Raw genomic sequence first — 15,209 nt, forward strand, 5'->3', positions numbered from 1 at the left:
CAGGTCCTCTGCCCGTTTTTTAATCAGATCATTTGGTTTTTGCTATTGCGTTGTGAGTCGTGTATATATTTCGAATATTAATCTCTTATCAGATACATGATTTGAAAATATTTTTCCCCACTCAGTAGGTTATTTTTTCATTTTGTTGATGGTTTCTTTGCTGTGTAGAGCTTTTTAGTTTGATATAGTCCTACTTGTTTATTTTTGCTTTTGGTGTCAAATCTAAAAAAATTATTGCCATAACCACTGTCATCACCATAACTGATTTGAAGGGGTGTGTCCAAGAGCGGTGGGTTTTGAAATTACCACCTATGTTTTCCACTAGGAGTTTGTTTTCAGGTCTTACATTCAAGTGTTTCATCCATTTTGAGTTAACTTTTCTGTATGGTATAAGATAATGGTCCATATTCATTCTTTCGCATGTGTTTATTAGAGAGACTGTCCCTTTCCCATTGTTTGTTCTTGGCTCCTGTGTTGAAATTAATTAACCATATATGTGTGGGTTTATTTCTGGACTCTTTATTCTGTTTCATTGTTGTATATGTCTGCTTTTATACCAATACTATAATGTTTTGATTACTATAGCTTTGTAATATAGTTTGAAATGAGGAAATGTGATGCCTCCAGCTTTGTTCTTCTTTCCCAAAATTGCTTTGGTATTTGGAGTCTTTTGTGATTACATTGCAATTTTAGGATTTTTTTTTTAGTTCTGTGGAAAATGCCATTAGTATTTTGATAGGGATTGCATTGAATCTGTAGATTGCTTTGCATAATTTAGACATTTTAATGGTATTAATTCTTCCAGTCCGTCAGTATGGTATGTCCTTCCATTTATTTGTGCCATCTTCAGTTTTTTTCATCAAGTTCGTATTGTTTTCAGAGTACACGTCTTTTACTTCCTTGGTTAAATTTATTCCTCGGTATTTTATTCTTTTTGATGCAATTGTAAATGGAATTGTTTTCTTAATTTCTCTTCCTTACAGTTATTAGTGTATAGAAACGCAACAGATTTTTGTGTAATGATTTCGTATCCTGCAACTTTACTGAATTCATTTATTAGTTCTTAGAGTTTTTTAGTGGAGTCTTTAGGGTTCTCTCATATGTCATCTGCAAATAGTTTTACTTCATCCTTTCCTATTTTGATGCCCTTTATTTAATAACTTCTTGTCTTAACTGCCGTGGCTAGGACTTCCAATACTGTGTTGAATAAAAGTGGTGAGAGTGGGCATCCTTGCCTTGTTTGAGACCTTAGAGGAAAAGCTTTCACCTTTCCACCATTGAGTATAATGTTAGCTGTACACTTATTATATGTGGCCTTTGTTATATTATGTTCCCTCTATATGTACTATGTTGAGAGTTTTAATCATAAATGGATGTTGAATTTTGTCAAATGCTTTTTCTGCATCTATTGCAATTATCATATGATTCTTATACTTCATGTCATTAATGTGTTAATGCATTGATTTGTGGATGTTGAACTATCATCACATCCCTGGAATAAATCCTACTTTATCGTGGTGTATGATCCTGTTAATGTCTTGTTGAATTCAGTCTGCTAATATTTTGTTGAGGATTTCTGCATCTCTGTTCATCAGGCAGATCGGCCTGTAATTTTCTTGTGACATCTCTATCTAGTTTTCTTATCAGGGTAATTTTGGCCTCATAAATGAGTGTGGAACTATTCCCTCTGCTTCCATTTTTTGGAAGAATTTGAGAAAGTTGGGTATCAGTTCTTTTTGGAACATTTGGTAGAATTCACCTGTAAAGCCCTCTGGTCTTGGACTTTTGTTTGTTGGAGGTTTGTGATTACTGTGTCAGTCTCCTTACTAGTAATACGTCTGTTCAGATTTTGTATTTCTTCATGATTCAGTCTTTGTAGGTCATATGTTTCTAGGGATTTATCTATTTCTTCTAGGTTGTCCAACTTGTTAGCATATAATTATTCATAGTAGTCGCACGATCTCTTTTATTTCTGTGGTATCAGTTGTAATATCTCCTCTTTCAGTTCTGATTTTATGAATCCCCCTTTCTCAGTGAGTCCAATTAGAGGTTTATCTATTTTGTTTATCTTTTCAAAGAACCAGTTCTTGATTTCATTAATCTCTATTTTTTTAAGTCTCTGTTTCATTTATTTCCTTCTACTAATTTGGGCTTCATTTGTTCTTCTTTTTCTGTATCCTTGAGGTGTAAAATTAGGTTATTTGAGATTTTTCTTGTTTCTCTATGTAGGCATTTATGAACTTCCCTCTTACAACTGTTTTGATGCGTCCCAAAAGCTTTGGTATGTTGTGTTTCCATTTTCACTTGTCTCAGTATTTTTTCATTTCCCTTTTGATTCTTCTTTGTCCCATAGGTTATTCAGTAAAATGTTTAAACCCCACATATTTGTGAATTTTCATTTGCTTGTAATCAAAGTTTCGTACCATTGTGTGGGAAAAGATGCTTCATATGATTTCAACCATTTTAAATTCATTAAGACTTGCTTTGTAGACTTCCATGTAATCTGTCTTGGATAACATTCCATGTGCACTTGAAAAGAATGTGTATTGTGTTGCTTTTGGGTGGAATGTTTTTTATATGTGTGTTAAGTCAATCTGGGTTAATCTGTCGTTTAAGGCCAATGTTTCCTTATTGCTTTTCTGACTGGATTGTCTATCCATTGATATAAATGGAATATTAAAGTCCCATACCGTGATTGTATTGCTGTCTATTTCTTCCTGTAGGGCTGTTAATATTTTCTTTTTATATTTAGGTGCTCCTATGATATAGTGTACATAATTCCAAATGTTAATAGCTTGTTGGGTTGATGACCCCTTTATCATTATTTAATGCCCTCTTTGTCTTTTATGACAGTCTTTGTTTTAAAGTCCATTTCATCTGATATAAGTATAGCTACCCCAGCTTTCTTTTGGTTTCCATTTGCCTGGGATATCTTTTTCCATCCCTTCACTTTTAGTCTGTGTGTGTCCTTACATCTGAAGTGAGTATCTTGTAGGCAGCATATAGATGGGTCTTGTTTATTTATTGAGCCACTATATATCTTTTGGTTAGAGAATTTAGTCCATTTATATCTAAAGTAATTTTTTATAAATATGTACTTATTGCCATTTTGGTTTTTTTTTTCTGTTTTGTAAGTCCTCTGTTCCTTTTTTCTTGCTCTCTTTGTGCTTTGATGACTTTTTGTAGTGGTAAGCTTAGATTCCTTTCTCTTTATCTTTTGTGTATATACTACAGGTGCTTTGTGGATACCATGAGGCTTACATATAACATCTTTTATTTCTAACAGTCTATTTCCAGTTGATAACAACTTAAGTTTAAATGCTTTCTAAAGCTCTACACTTTTACTCTCTCCCCCAACACTTTGTTTTTGATGTCACAATTTATATCTTTTTATTTTTACTTCTTTTTTCTTTTGACCTTTATCCTAGCTTTATATATGATTAACCTACCGTCATTACTATATATTTACCTTTTCCAGTGAGAATTAATACTTTCATGTCTTCTTGAAAACACCCATTCTTTTCAACATAAAGATATCCTTTTAACATTTCTTGTAAGGCCAATCTAGTTATGTTGAACTCCTTTAGCTTTTACTCCTCTGGAAAACTTTTTCTCTTCAATTCTGACTTCACCAGGTAGTATATTCTTGATTGGAACTTTTCTTCATTCAGGACTTTGACTGTATCGTGCTGCTACTTCCTGGCCGCAAAGTTTCTGCTGGAAAATCTGCTCATGGCCCTATGTGGGCTCCCCTGTATCTAACCAGTTGTTTTCTTCTTGCTGCTTTTAAGATTCTCTCCTTGTCTTTAACTTTTGACATTTTAATTATGATGTGTCTGGGTGTGGGTCCATTTGGGTTCATCTTACTTGGAACTCTCTGGACTTTTTGGATCTGGATGTCTGTTTCCTTCCCTGGGTTAGGAAAGTTTTCAGCCATTATTTCTTCCAACAAGTTATGTTCCTCTTTCTCTCTCTTTTCTCCTTCTAGGACTTTTCTAATGTGAATGTTGGTCTGTTTGATGTTGTCCTATAAGTCCCCTAAGCTGTCTTCACTCTTTTTTTTTCATATCCTTTTTCCTTTTTGCTGCTCTGATCAAGTTCCATTACCTTGTCTTTGAGTTTACTGGTCTCTTTTTTTATGCTTCCTCCATTCTTTAGCTCTGTGACTTCTATTTAGTACTTTCCGTATATTTTCTCTTCATTGAAGTTCTCACTTTGTTCATCTGTTCTTCCAATCTCGGTGAGCAACTTTATGACAATTATTTTTAACTCTTGATCAGGTTAATAACTCCCATTTTATTAAGGTTTTTTTCTGAGGTTTTATCTTGTGTTTTCGTTTAAAACGTATTCCTCTGCTTCTTCATCTTCTTGAACTCTCTGTATTGGTTTCTGTGCATTACATGAAACAGCCTCCTCTCCCAGTCTTGAAGGAGTGGCCTCATGTAAGGGATGAACCTTATCATTCACACCTGCCCTCACTGTTTTCTCTGAAACCTTGCTGACGTCCAAGCAGCAAACTTTATTTTTAGTGACTCTCCGTAGTTGAGGGTGCGCCAAGTCCCGTCAGGGTCCCAGAGAGGGGCATCTCAGTCAGCACCTAGATTCAGACACCTGGAAGTCAGAGCCTCTGGGAGCAGCTTTTAAAGTATGCAAATATATGTAGTCCTGTGGGACCACAGCATAAGCCCTGCTAGTCACCAGATCCAGATAATCTAGAGGTGCCATAAAATTGGGGTGCCAGATGAATATATAAGCTTCTGGGAGATGCTGGTGACTGAAGTACGGCAGAGGAAGAGAGCAAAGATGGCACCCATCAGCCCCTTTATAGGCCAGCCCCCAGTTGTGTGCCAAACCTGAAGCCTGCCACTAGGCCAAAGCTCTAGATCAAGCAAATAAGCTTCTTTCACAGGAAGACTGGAGTCTGTTTTAATCTGCTGTCTGTACATTGCATCGATGTGATATCCTGCCAAGAAATCTCTCTCCAGTTGTTACAGTTCCATGGGACACAGGAATGCAAGCCTGCTGGTCACCAGAGCCAGGCAATCAAGGGACATCCCATGGGTGGCAGCCACAAAAACCAGGGCACCAGATGTGTGTAAAAGCTGCCCTATTGGATCTTTGTTAAAAATACAGATTCCCCAAAACCTCCTGAATTTGAATGCAAAGATATATTTTGGGAATTAGTATTTTTACCAAACATTCTAGCTGCTGTTATGATTGGGTAAATTTGGCTAACAGTAGACTAGTTATTTCTTAGAGATGGTATCCACTAGCTCCTTCCACCATAAGAACCTAGGCATGTCTTTGTTCGTTCTCTGTCTTTCCGAGGCTGTGAGGATACTGCCTGCGGTGTCAACCTCTCATTTGTTGACTCATTCATTCAGTGAGTAAGTAAGTATTATTTTAAGAAAAGGCATATTGATGACGGGGCACTACCATGTTCTTGCCTTTGGTTCATAAATGCCGTTTGCTTTGTGACCTAACTAGATCCCAATTTTATTAAGGCCCATATTCTGTGAATACGGATTTAAATTTGTTCTTTTCCTTTCCCTCTCTGTCCAGCTCTATTTTAAAGTTCTGTACCTGCTGTGACCCAGCACAGCAGACACCTGTTATGGAACCTGTGTTCCCGATTGTTTATTATTCACGTGGCTATAACCCCACCTTGCTTCTGCCCCCCACCTTTTTTCTAGGAATCTGTGTCCATTTATACCCACACCTCCTTCTTTTTCTTCTCAAAGCAATATTTTCTTTAAATCTGCTACTTGCCCAGTTTGCTTTCTCCTGGAATCATTTGTGAGCTCTCAGCTCACTCTAATGAATGTTCCACCATCATCTCCACCCTGCTGTTTCCTACCTCACCCCTGGCAGACATCACTCGGGGATCATGTCAGCCTTCCCTTCTCCCTCCCCGCATCTGACTGCAGCTTGAGTCTGATTTCTCTTTGCTCCAGAAGGTCACCCCCAAAGAACCAAAAATGACACATAAAATGTCTACTTTTTACCATCTGGACTCTAGAAAAAACCTCCTGGTAGTGACCTAATATGCCAGAAACCTCTACTCCCTTTCATCCCCACATGGGGCCACTCTCTCCTGAAGTTAATCGCTCCTACAACTTCCTGCCTACCTTGAAAGCTTCTCTTATTTCTTGGCATATTTTTAACCCCTGCAGCCATAAAATAAAACCTTTGCGAAGGCTTCTCTGCATGTGTCATGTCAAAGTAGGCTCTGACTTCTGGAAGCTTACATTCTAAGAGAGTAGCCCAGAACCCCACCCATCCACCCCCAGTCATTGGTCAGCTGAGGAAGCCTGGGGTTAAAGGCCCAGCCTTGAGGAAGGGAAGCAGCAAGGCTCCTTCTCCGAGCTCCTTCCCATCACGTCTTCATGCCTTCCTGACAGTGGGGCAGCAGCGCAGTGATCCCTCGTCCTGCGCGGTCCTTGTTGGGCTGATCCCTCAGCCCTGACCTCGTGTGGTGTTGCTACCACTGAAATGTGTTCGGGCGGTAGGGGGAGGTGACTTCTTTTTCCCCCACACTAGAAATTTGGATCCTAGCAATAAAAGGGCAGAAGGATTGTGAATGACACACAAAATTGTCCGTTCCACCTACTTACCCTTGGTGGGAGCAAGTTTAAATAGAACTGAGATATTTAATATCTGGCGAATTTGTTGATTTCCATTTACTCATAATTTTGCTAATTTTAAGCACATTAATAACTAGCAGCTGCACTTCAGAGCAGTTCTTTATGTAATTTGAAAGGGAAAACAAGCACTAAATATATTCTGGTTTACCAGGCTCATAATTGACAAGACTTTTTAACTCCTTGTAAACAGGTATTTCTGGAATCTGCTTACAGATTTTAACTGAGAGCTCCCCTTTTGGTTCTGCAATTTTAGTGTTACCGTCACATTCTGAGCGTGGCCCCTCTTGTGAAATTGCGCACTCTGCCCGTTTCCACCCCAGCTTCTGCCCTCTTGAGAGCATTTACATTTCATGAGCCCCACCAACCCTCCCTCTCTGTTCTCCGCCTACGTGAACTTGAGCGCTGGCAGCGTGCCCTCATATGGCATAGAGTGGCTCACGGTGCTGTTCCTCTCTGCCCCGGGCTAAGCACAGGTTAGTTGTCAGGATGGCTTAATATTTGTATTTTAAAAATTGTCACCTTAGAAGGGGCTCAGGACGTAGGACTGCTATAATCCAGAACTGACCCCGAGTTGCTTATCATGTCCTTGAGAAAAAGAAGGCCTCTTTATTCAGCCTGAATGCCTTGGCTCTGTGAGGAAAAGCAAGCCACTGGGCCCCACTGTAGACAGAGCTCCCACAAAAGCAGACATGTTGCCTTGGTGCAAAACTAACTTTTCCATGACTCACACTACTAGAAATGAGATAGTGGGAGGTTATAAAAAAATGATTTAGGACTGGAGAAAGCCAATTCATGGTTTAGCTCAGCTTAATAATGGCCATTGACGGCCTGCTAGACTAGAAACTGATTCTATGTAACAAATGACTTACAGATCCATTATGGTAACAGGAACTGAGTAAGCTCTTACGTGGTTCCCCTGTGGGCACAGAAAGTGTCTTATCCCTCGTCTCTTCTCGCAGGAGAGTTCTCAGCCTCTGACAGCTCCCTCACAGACGTGCAGGAGACCCGAAGGCCCATGCCCGACCCCGGCCTGATGCCCCTGCCGGACGCTGCTGCGGATTTGGATTGGTCCAACTTGGTGGATGCTGCCAAGGCCTATGAGGGTGAGTCCCAGGAAGATCTGAGCAGGGCCTGGCGGGGCCATGCTGAGGTGTGGGCGGCGTCAGTGTTCAGGTCAGGTCTGTTCACTCTGCTTCTTTGGGCACACTGACGGCACGTGCACTTCACCGGCACAGCCGGAGATGAATTGAGCTAACAGTTATTGAGCACTCAGCAGGGGTGCGCATCGTCTGATTTAATCAGATGGGGCCTGATGTTTCCTCTACGTAGGAATTCATAACATGATACCTGCGCCTCCCCCCACCTCCTGTCCCTTATATGAGAAGGGCAGACTGTAGGGGAATCCCAGCTGTCAGTGGACTGAAAAGAACATGGTCTTTCATCACGTCGTAAAGACATCATTGCTAAATACACAGTTGGGTCTGTTAGGATGCTCGCCCTGCCCCAGTCCGACAAATGTCAGGTGCTGCCTTTGCCCTTCTCATCCACCTCTCCCATGTGTGGTAGCACATTTTCTGTCCGCATTGTTCTCGTGCCAGCCCACTGGCTGTGCACCAGCCTTAGGCTGGTGGTTCTTAAATGCGGGTCCTTAGACTGGTGCTGACCTGGTTTGCTGACATATAAAAAATGTAATGCTGTCTTGTATGTTGGCATCAGGTTGCTAAGTGCCTTTTTTTTTTTTAAATAGACCGAGTTTATTCTAAGATTATCATTCCAAATTTCTGGTGTTAGTTAGTTATTTATAAAATAAGGATGATACCAGATGATTTGTTTAGGGTTTTTGTTTGTTTTTATTGCTCTTGAAGAATTGAAAGTAGCTATGCAGTCAAGCACCAATATTCAGGAGAAATTGATTAGGCCACAGAATTCAGAAGCTGGGCAACCATGAAGCAGTCAACAAGAAATCCCCATTTTAGCTGACGGCAGACCCCAGAACTAACTTCATTTTATTTTTTATTCACTTGATGTAATTTACATAACTTCCAGTTTTACATATTTGACCTCTTTTATCCCATCTAACTCCCCCTTCCCCATCCTTTCTGACTAGTCTATTGTCCATGTCTGTGAGTCTCTACTTGTTTGTCCTGTTCGTTTGTTGCTTTTAGGTTTATATCCCACATATAAGTGATATCATATGGTTTTCCATTTTTTTCTGTCTGGCTTATTTCGCTTAGCATGATTACCTCAAGGTCTATCCATGTTGTCGCAAATGGCAGTATTTCATCTCTTCATTTTAAATTTCAATTTTTTGGTCACTCTCCTGTGTGCGTGTGTATGTACATACACACATATAAAACGATAGAAGTTTTGTGTTTCTCATGGGAGGTTTTTAAAAATTTGATCTATTTCCTTGGCTTAACTTTTAAGTTGGTATATTTTGAAGCACATGTGGTGTGGACTTAGGTTAAAGCCCACCAAGGTGTCCAGGTGTCTTGTGGAAAACATATTTCAAGAAGCTTAATACTAGCCTTTAATGGATTTTTATATCATCACAGAGTGGAAAGCCTTGGTCTGGAAATTTGGTACAAGGCCTGTTTCCAGGGAAACATTTCACAGGATGCTACTTTGATGAGCAAGAGAAAAAGGAAGATTAAAAATTGATTTACAACTATTTTTTTAAAGGGAAATTACAATGGTACTATCTTCTTACAGCTTAACGTAGAATAATTTTTTCCTATGAAGGTTCCAGTGCCTCCCCGCACATTGATTAGACGACTGTCACTGTGGCCAGTTGCTGACTTGATATATAGGGCCCAGGATGTGTTTCCAAAATACTGAATAGTTTCTTATCTCTTTCCAGTCCAGAGAGCCTCATTCTTTGCTGCTAGCGATGAAAACCATCGCCCCTTGAGTGCTGCATCCAACAGTGACCAGCTTGAGGACCAGGCTCTGGCCCAGATGAAGTCCTATAGCAGGTTGGTCACCCAGTGGTACGGTCACCACTCTGCACCATGCTTCACCTACACTAGTGCCAGCAAATAGGACAGAGTAGATAGAGGCCACATGGATTAGCTAAATGAAGCTCATCACCGCAGAGCAAGGCACTTCACATTTTAGCTAGAACACTTTGTAACTTAATACTGTAAATGCAAACTGTCCTTGATGGCGTAAAGTCATAATTATGAATATTCATTGTTTAATGCCATAATACATTTACACCCTCCAGGATAATTAAGATAAACATCCCCAGATTCCTGTGCAGTATGTCCTTGAGACTGGTTTTTGAGTCTCTTCCTCAGCTTTAGTTGGTTATGTTGTAAACATGCCTGTGTCTTAGCAGCTCCAACATGCTTCTTTAGGTCGATACTAGATCTGGGTCACCAGGATAGTTAAGATTGTATGTAAAAGAAATAGCAGTAACTGAGGTCCAGAGAGTTTTATTATGAGTTAAGAAAACTGTTTAACTGTGCAGAGACTTTTTTCCCAAAATTTAAGTGGCGAGGGGATGGGCTATACATGTGATATTACTATACAGCAGTTCCTTGAATACCATTGACGAGATGCCATAGGAACTTAACTCTTGGTTATGTCAATTAGCCTGTGGTAAAATTAGTTGTTATACATCATTTCACTTAATGCCCTTGATAGGTTCTGCAACCTTGTGAACTTACTGTATATTAAGGCATCCCAGGAGTTAGCCATAGAACACAGTAATAAACACTTCTTGATGCAGAATAATTTCATCAATTTGAAACCTCTTCCCTTAAAACCTTTTGAGGGTGATTAAGAAGCCAGGTATCTATAAAACTTGGGCAGAAACAGACCATAACAAGAAAACTGAGGTTGGTATAGATTGTGCAAATATACCATGGGCTTATGCTTGAAGATTTCTCAGAGCAAATCTGCAAGGGAACACAAGATACTGCATTCATCTTTACCACTTGGACAGCTGGAAGAGTGAGTTTGGCTGCTAAGAACTTAAAAAAATTAGGGGTGGATGTGGCCCAAAATGTACCTTCTTAGAGTGGGGTCTCTAATAAGGACTTCTATATGAGCAAAGTCCATTTTCCTAAGAAAGGATTATTGAACAGTTTCTAAAGCTTTGTAGAAGCACAAGACAAATGTAATGACTGGCTCTTTCTTTGTTCAATATGGATGAACACATGCAGATGGGGTGATACATATTTTGAAAAACTGTTCATGCAGACACAGAATTCATTTTGAAAACCTCCAGAAGTCAAGCTAGGCTACTGAGAGTTGCTTCAATCCTGACATCTGCGGTGGCTGCAGCAGGTGTGCCAGAAGTTGAGGATAGGTTCGGTGGCTGTGAAGGACGCCCCCACTTCCCCTTCTCCGTGATTCTGTTCAGCACAACCCTTATTCTACCACTCTTTGGCCCTCAAGCCATCCAAATCTGACCAGTTCGTTGTACTGTACTGTATGGTTGTGGATCGCTACGGACCACTTGCCTTTTAAAATCCATTTAGTGTCAGCTTTTAATTGGTTAGAAGTTTGAAGGTCATTTATCATTCCATTTCTTTGGGCTTGTGGATCTAGAATTAGCAGAAGATATCAACACAGCTCATTTTAGGTCAGGAATTCTAACTTGAACTTTGATTTTTAAAGTAAAGGATACCTTTTATTCCACGATACTGAAAATTCGGAGTCGCCACCTCTGGAAACAAGCAGCTGCATGTTGTCCCAGTGGAAGGTCTTAGAGCCTCGGTTGCATAGCTCTGAGGTTGTACCCAGCTGGAACTCACTCAAACTTTACACAGCTTAAATTCAGGTCGAGGAGAGTCGGGGAAGAACAGGTGACAAGGGTCTTCAGCCCTTACCCAGCATGTCATCTGTCGAGCCAGTTGGGTAGCCTTCTCATCCTCTAGCATGGCACTCTTACCACTTAAAATGGGAGAAAATTGTGGGTCCAGTTTGCTGATCATAAAAGCAAAGAATTCAAGACATTAAGGTTGGACTGACAAACTTCTGAAATACGCCTTATTTTTAAAAAATATTTAAGGTATTTAGACAAGACGTGAGCATGATGACTTAGCTGCAACTGGATAAGTGGGCGCAGAGACCTGCCCTATCCTAGTTACCCCAAGGTGGAGCTCACCCCTCCCCCACCCTCCTACCTGCACTCAGAAGAGAAGCTGTTCTCTTAAAGCAGCTGAAGAGAGAGGAATCATTTCATTGTCAGTTGTATCTGCCAGAAAGTACCTCTTGTGCTGCCAAAAAGACCATTTTCACTTATTGTCCTATATTCTTTTGCCACAAAAATACAGTATCTTTAACAAAGGAAGCTATGATTGGCTGTAGTTCATGCTTATATAACCTTTTGTTAAAATTACCACTTTCTTTTTGGAAATGAAGAATGCACATTGGGTCACCATACTGAGTAATTTGACATTGAAAACCATTTTACAAACACAGCCTCCTCATTAAAAAAATGCCAAACAAACCCGACAAACCCAGCCATGGAGGCCGCCGCCAACATGGGCTTTTGTCTCTTGTTCCCAGCAGTAAAGACTCCTCTCCCACTCTGGCTTCTAAAGTGGACCAGCTGGAAGGGATGTTGAAGATGCTTCGGGAAGATTTGAAGAAGGTAAAAATGCATCCTCAAAGTAGATCTCCTGGTCTGTGCAAACTGCCCTTGAACTGTGAGAGCCCTTTTTAAGTAGTGTTAGTGAAATAAGAAGTGGATGTTTTCCCTTTTTTCTCGGTGTGCCCACATGTTTAGGGGGCTGCGTGGAGCTCAGTTCCCACTGACACGTATAGGGCGAGAAGGCCTTCATTGTTCCTTTTTTGTGAAGGCCTTGAACCTCAGCCGGCCCTCTCCTGGCCTCCCCGCCCCTCGTATAATGGGTCAATAGCCCAGGCCCACATGTCGTCATTGTTATTTGGGCTTCCGTGCCAGGAGACTTGCATCTTTTTTGTTTCTTGAGTGGCTTTATCTATATTAAGACAGCAGCCACCAAAATAGTAATCCAAAATTTAAGACGTTCCTTATTAACAAAGTCATTAAAATACATATAATGATTTAAGTATTTACATTCCAAAATAAACCTATAGTGAATCTCTCTGGAAATTCTGTTCCTGGGTTAGAGTATCCTGACACCCGGGACTGGGCCTTGTATACAGATGTTTAGTGCACTGAAGAGCAGAAGTGGGCGAAGGGTCCAGACAGATCCATAGCCACTCTTCCTAGCAGCCCAGCAAGTTGGGGCCACCCCTCTGAGTCCTTTTCTGTTCTGCCTCCCAGGAAAAAGAAGACAAAGCCCACCTTCAGGCAGAAGTTCAGCACTTGCGGGAGGACAACCTGAGGCTGCAGGAAGAGTCCCAGAATGCCTCCGACAAGCTGAAGAAGTTCACGGAATGGGTCTTCAATACCATAGACATGAGCTAGGGCAGGAGAGGGGGACGGGGGGCCCCCTGGTTGTACCGTTGGCCGCATTCTCGGGGCTCCCGCCTCCGCTTCTGGCTTGCCCTCTTTGGTGAGTGCACAGCAATTGCAGATCAACAATCATTATCTGCCTTTTGTAGAAAAGAAAAAGTAAAAATTTTAAAAAGTAAAATAAAAGTTTAACTGCTAAAATGTGAATGTCTTTATTTTTTGCACAATATCTGTTATGTATTTAAAAAGAAACCGGGCCTAGGACCAGGGGCCCCCCAAACCCCGGCCCATCTGCCTCTATTTCCATCAGCTCTTTGTTAAGTATTTCAGGTAACCCAAGCTTTCCCTCATTCTGACAAATGTCATTGTTCCTAAGGAAATAATTTTTTTTTAAATTTATTTGGGGAGTGGAGAGGAGATTTTCTTACCTTCCTTCCTAAAATGCCTGAGGCGGGAGGAGCTTTTAGAAAATGCCAACCTCCCTTGAGTGAGGAAGGCTGTTTGTACCTGTGTGAGACAGATTAGCAAGATCAGGGTTCTTTAACAATAGCAAGTCAGTGGACCAGAGAGAAGAGGTGGTGCCTGTGGGCCGTGCCCCTTCTCCGTCCTGTGTGACATCGCTCCCTCCACCTTCCTTTCTCCAGGGAGGTGGTCCCAGGTGCTATGTGCTTTTCAGAGCGAGAGCCCGTTCGGCTTAAGTGAATCCCACCAAACTGGAATCAATCTCTCTGTAGCTTTGTAGCTCCAAACAAATATTCGTATGCATTTTGGTCAAAAGTATAGTTTTTGTTCGAAATTTTTAAAGACGAGAATGTGGCAAAATTACGTTTTTAGCTCACTCAAAATGATCGTATTAATAAACTAATAAATCCTTGTCTGCAAAGCAAGATTTCACCCATATTTGTTACTAGGAAAAGTGAATGTTAAATTGTGAATTTCAATACTTGCCTGTTAGGAGCAATGACCGTGATAATAGAATGGGCTTTTGAAACCTGCATGTCCCAGTGTGCCAGTTAAGCACGGCATTCTCTGCATCCTGTTGTGGCCATCCAAAGGATTCTGCTGCAGAAATGGCTGATGTGCCATCTTTTTCTGTCTAGTGATGCAGCTGCTTTGGGCCCCCGGCCATTGTTCCAAGGCCCTCAGTCCCGCAGAGCAGAGACATTGGGCCCACCAGTGTTTAGGGACCCCAGGGGAGCCCCTGGTGGCCCTCTTTCTAGCCTTTATAACTGTCACTAAACTGACAACTGTGCCCCTTCAGTGGCAACTCTCGTCTAGCGGGGGAACGTTCAGCAATCTAGTGTCATCTGCCTGGATGTTCCCTGCCCCAAGTAATCCCAACTCATTCCTCTCTCCTGATACGTTGTCCTCTCTTCTCCCCCACCCATGCCGCCAGACTTTTATGCTACAGTTTCATTCATGATTGCGATTTCTCCATGGGATTTTTTTTTTTCTGGTGACATTTCTATCATGGAAATAGAAAGATTTCAGAGTGCTTTGTAAAGATCTCACTTGTCTCTCTCTTTGACTTGTATGAAGGAGATTGTACATTGCCTGATATCTCTTTGTAAATGAGAAATATCACTAACATCCAAGCATTCTGAAGGCTTGCTTATCCTTCTGAGTTTAGTTTTTAGTTGGTTTTATATTTTGTTTGGGGACTTGGGGCAAGCTATTTATTAGAGTTTTGCAACAGAGTTCTTGTTTGAAGCCTTTAAAGACTACTTGTAAAATTCAAACAATAAAATTCATTTTAAACGCTCTTTTAAAACACATTGGTATTATTGCTTGAGGCTTTTTTATTTGAAAGACCACCCAGTAACTCACTGACTCTGATGCATCCTAATCTCTTCCTTAGGCTCCATTAACACTTAAGGATGATTCTTGAAAATTTCTGGCCCTTTAAAATTTTAATAAGCTTTTTTTACTGTTTATATGTCCTTAGAGAATTCCTAATTTGCCTTCTCTGCTTAGGATATAATATTTGCAGAGCACTTTATAATTAGTTCTCTCTTCATTATCCATGTGTGGATTTGCCATCATAACATTGTCATTCCCTGAGACCAGCACATTTTTGGACTGCCTCTGCTGTGTCCCTCAATTCTCAATGCCAGATATGGTGTACCCAGGGAATACAAATGCCAGTTAATATTAGACTGTGCAAAATATAA

The 15,209-nt window shown here is 40.8% G+C and overlaps 1 protein-coding gene across 1 annotated transcript in view; it reads left to right on the forward strand.

Annotated features, from left to right (window-relative positions):
• Positions 1-14,801, forward strand: part of SIPA1L1 (signal induced proliferation associated 1 like 1) — a 321,807-nt gene extending 307,006 nt beyond the window's left edge. Inside the window, exons 22-25 of the mRNA XM_025042110.1 lie at positions 7,604-7,747; positions 9,505-9,619; positions 12,165-12,249; positions 12,907-14,801. Of these exons, the coding sequence (XP_024897878.1) occupies positions 7,604-7,747; positions 9,505-9,619; positions 12,165-12,249; positions 12,907-13,050 (488 nt within the window). The 3' untranslated portion in view covers positions 13,051-14,801. The remainder of the gene's footprint in view (positions 1-7,603; positions 7,748-9,504; positions 9,620-12,164; positions 12,250-12,906) is intronic.
• Positions 14,802-15,209: the final 408 nt, after the last annotated feature.

Source organism: Pteropus alecto, unplaced genomic scaffold (genome assembly GCF_000325575.1).
Source record: "Pteropus alecto unplaced genomic scaffold, ASM32557v1 scaffold8, whole genome shotgun sequence".
Lineage (NCBI taxonomy): Eukaryota > Metazoa > Chordata > Mammalia > Chiroptera > Pteropodidae > Pteropus > Pteropus alecto.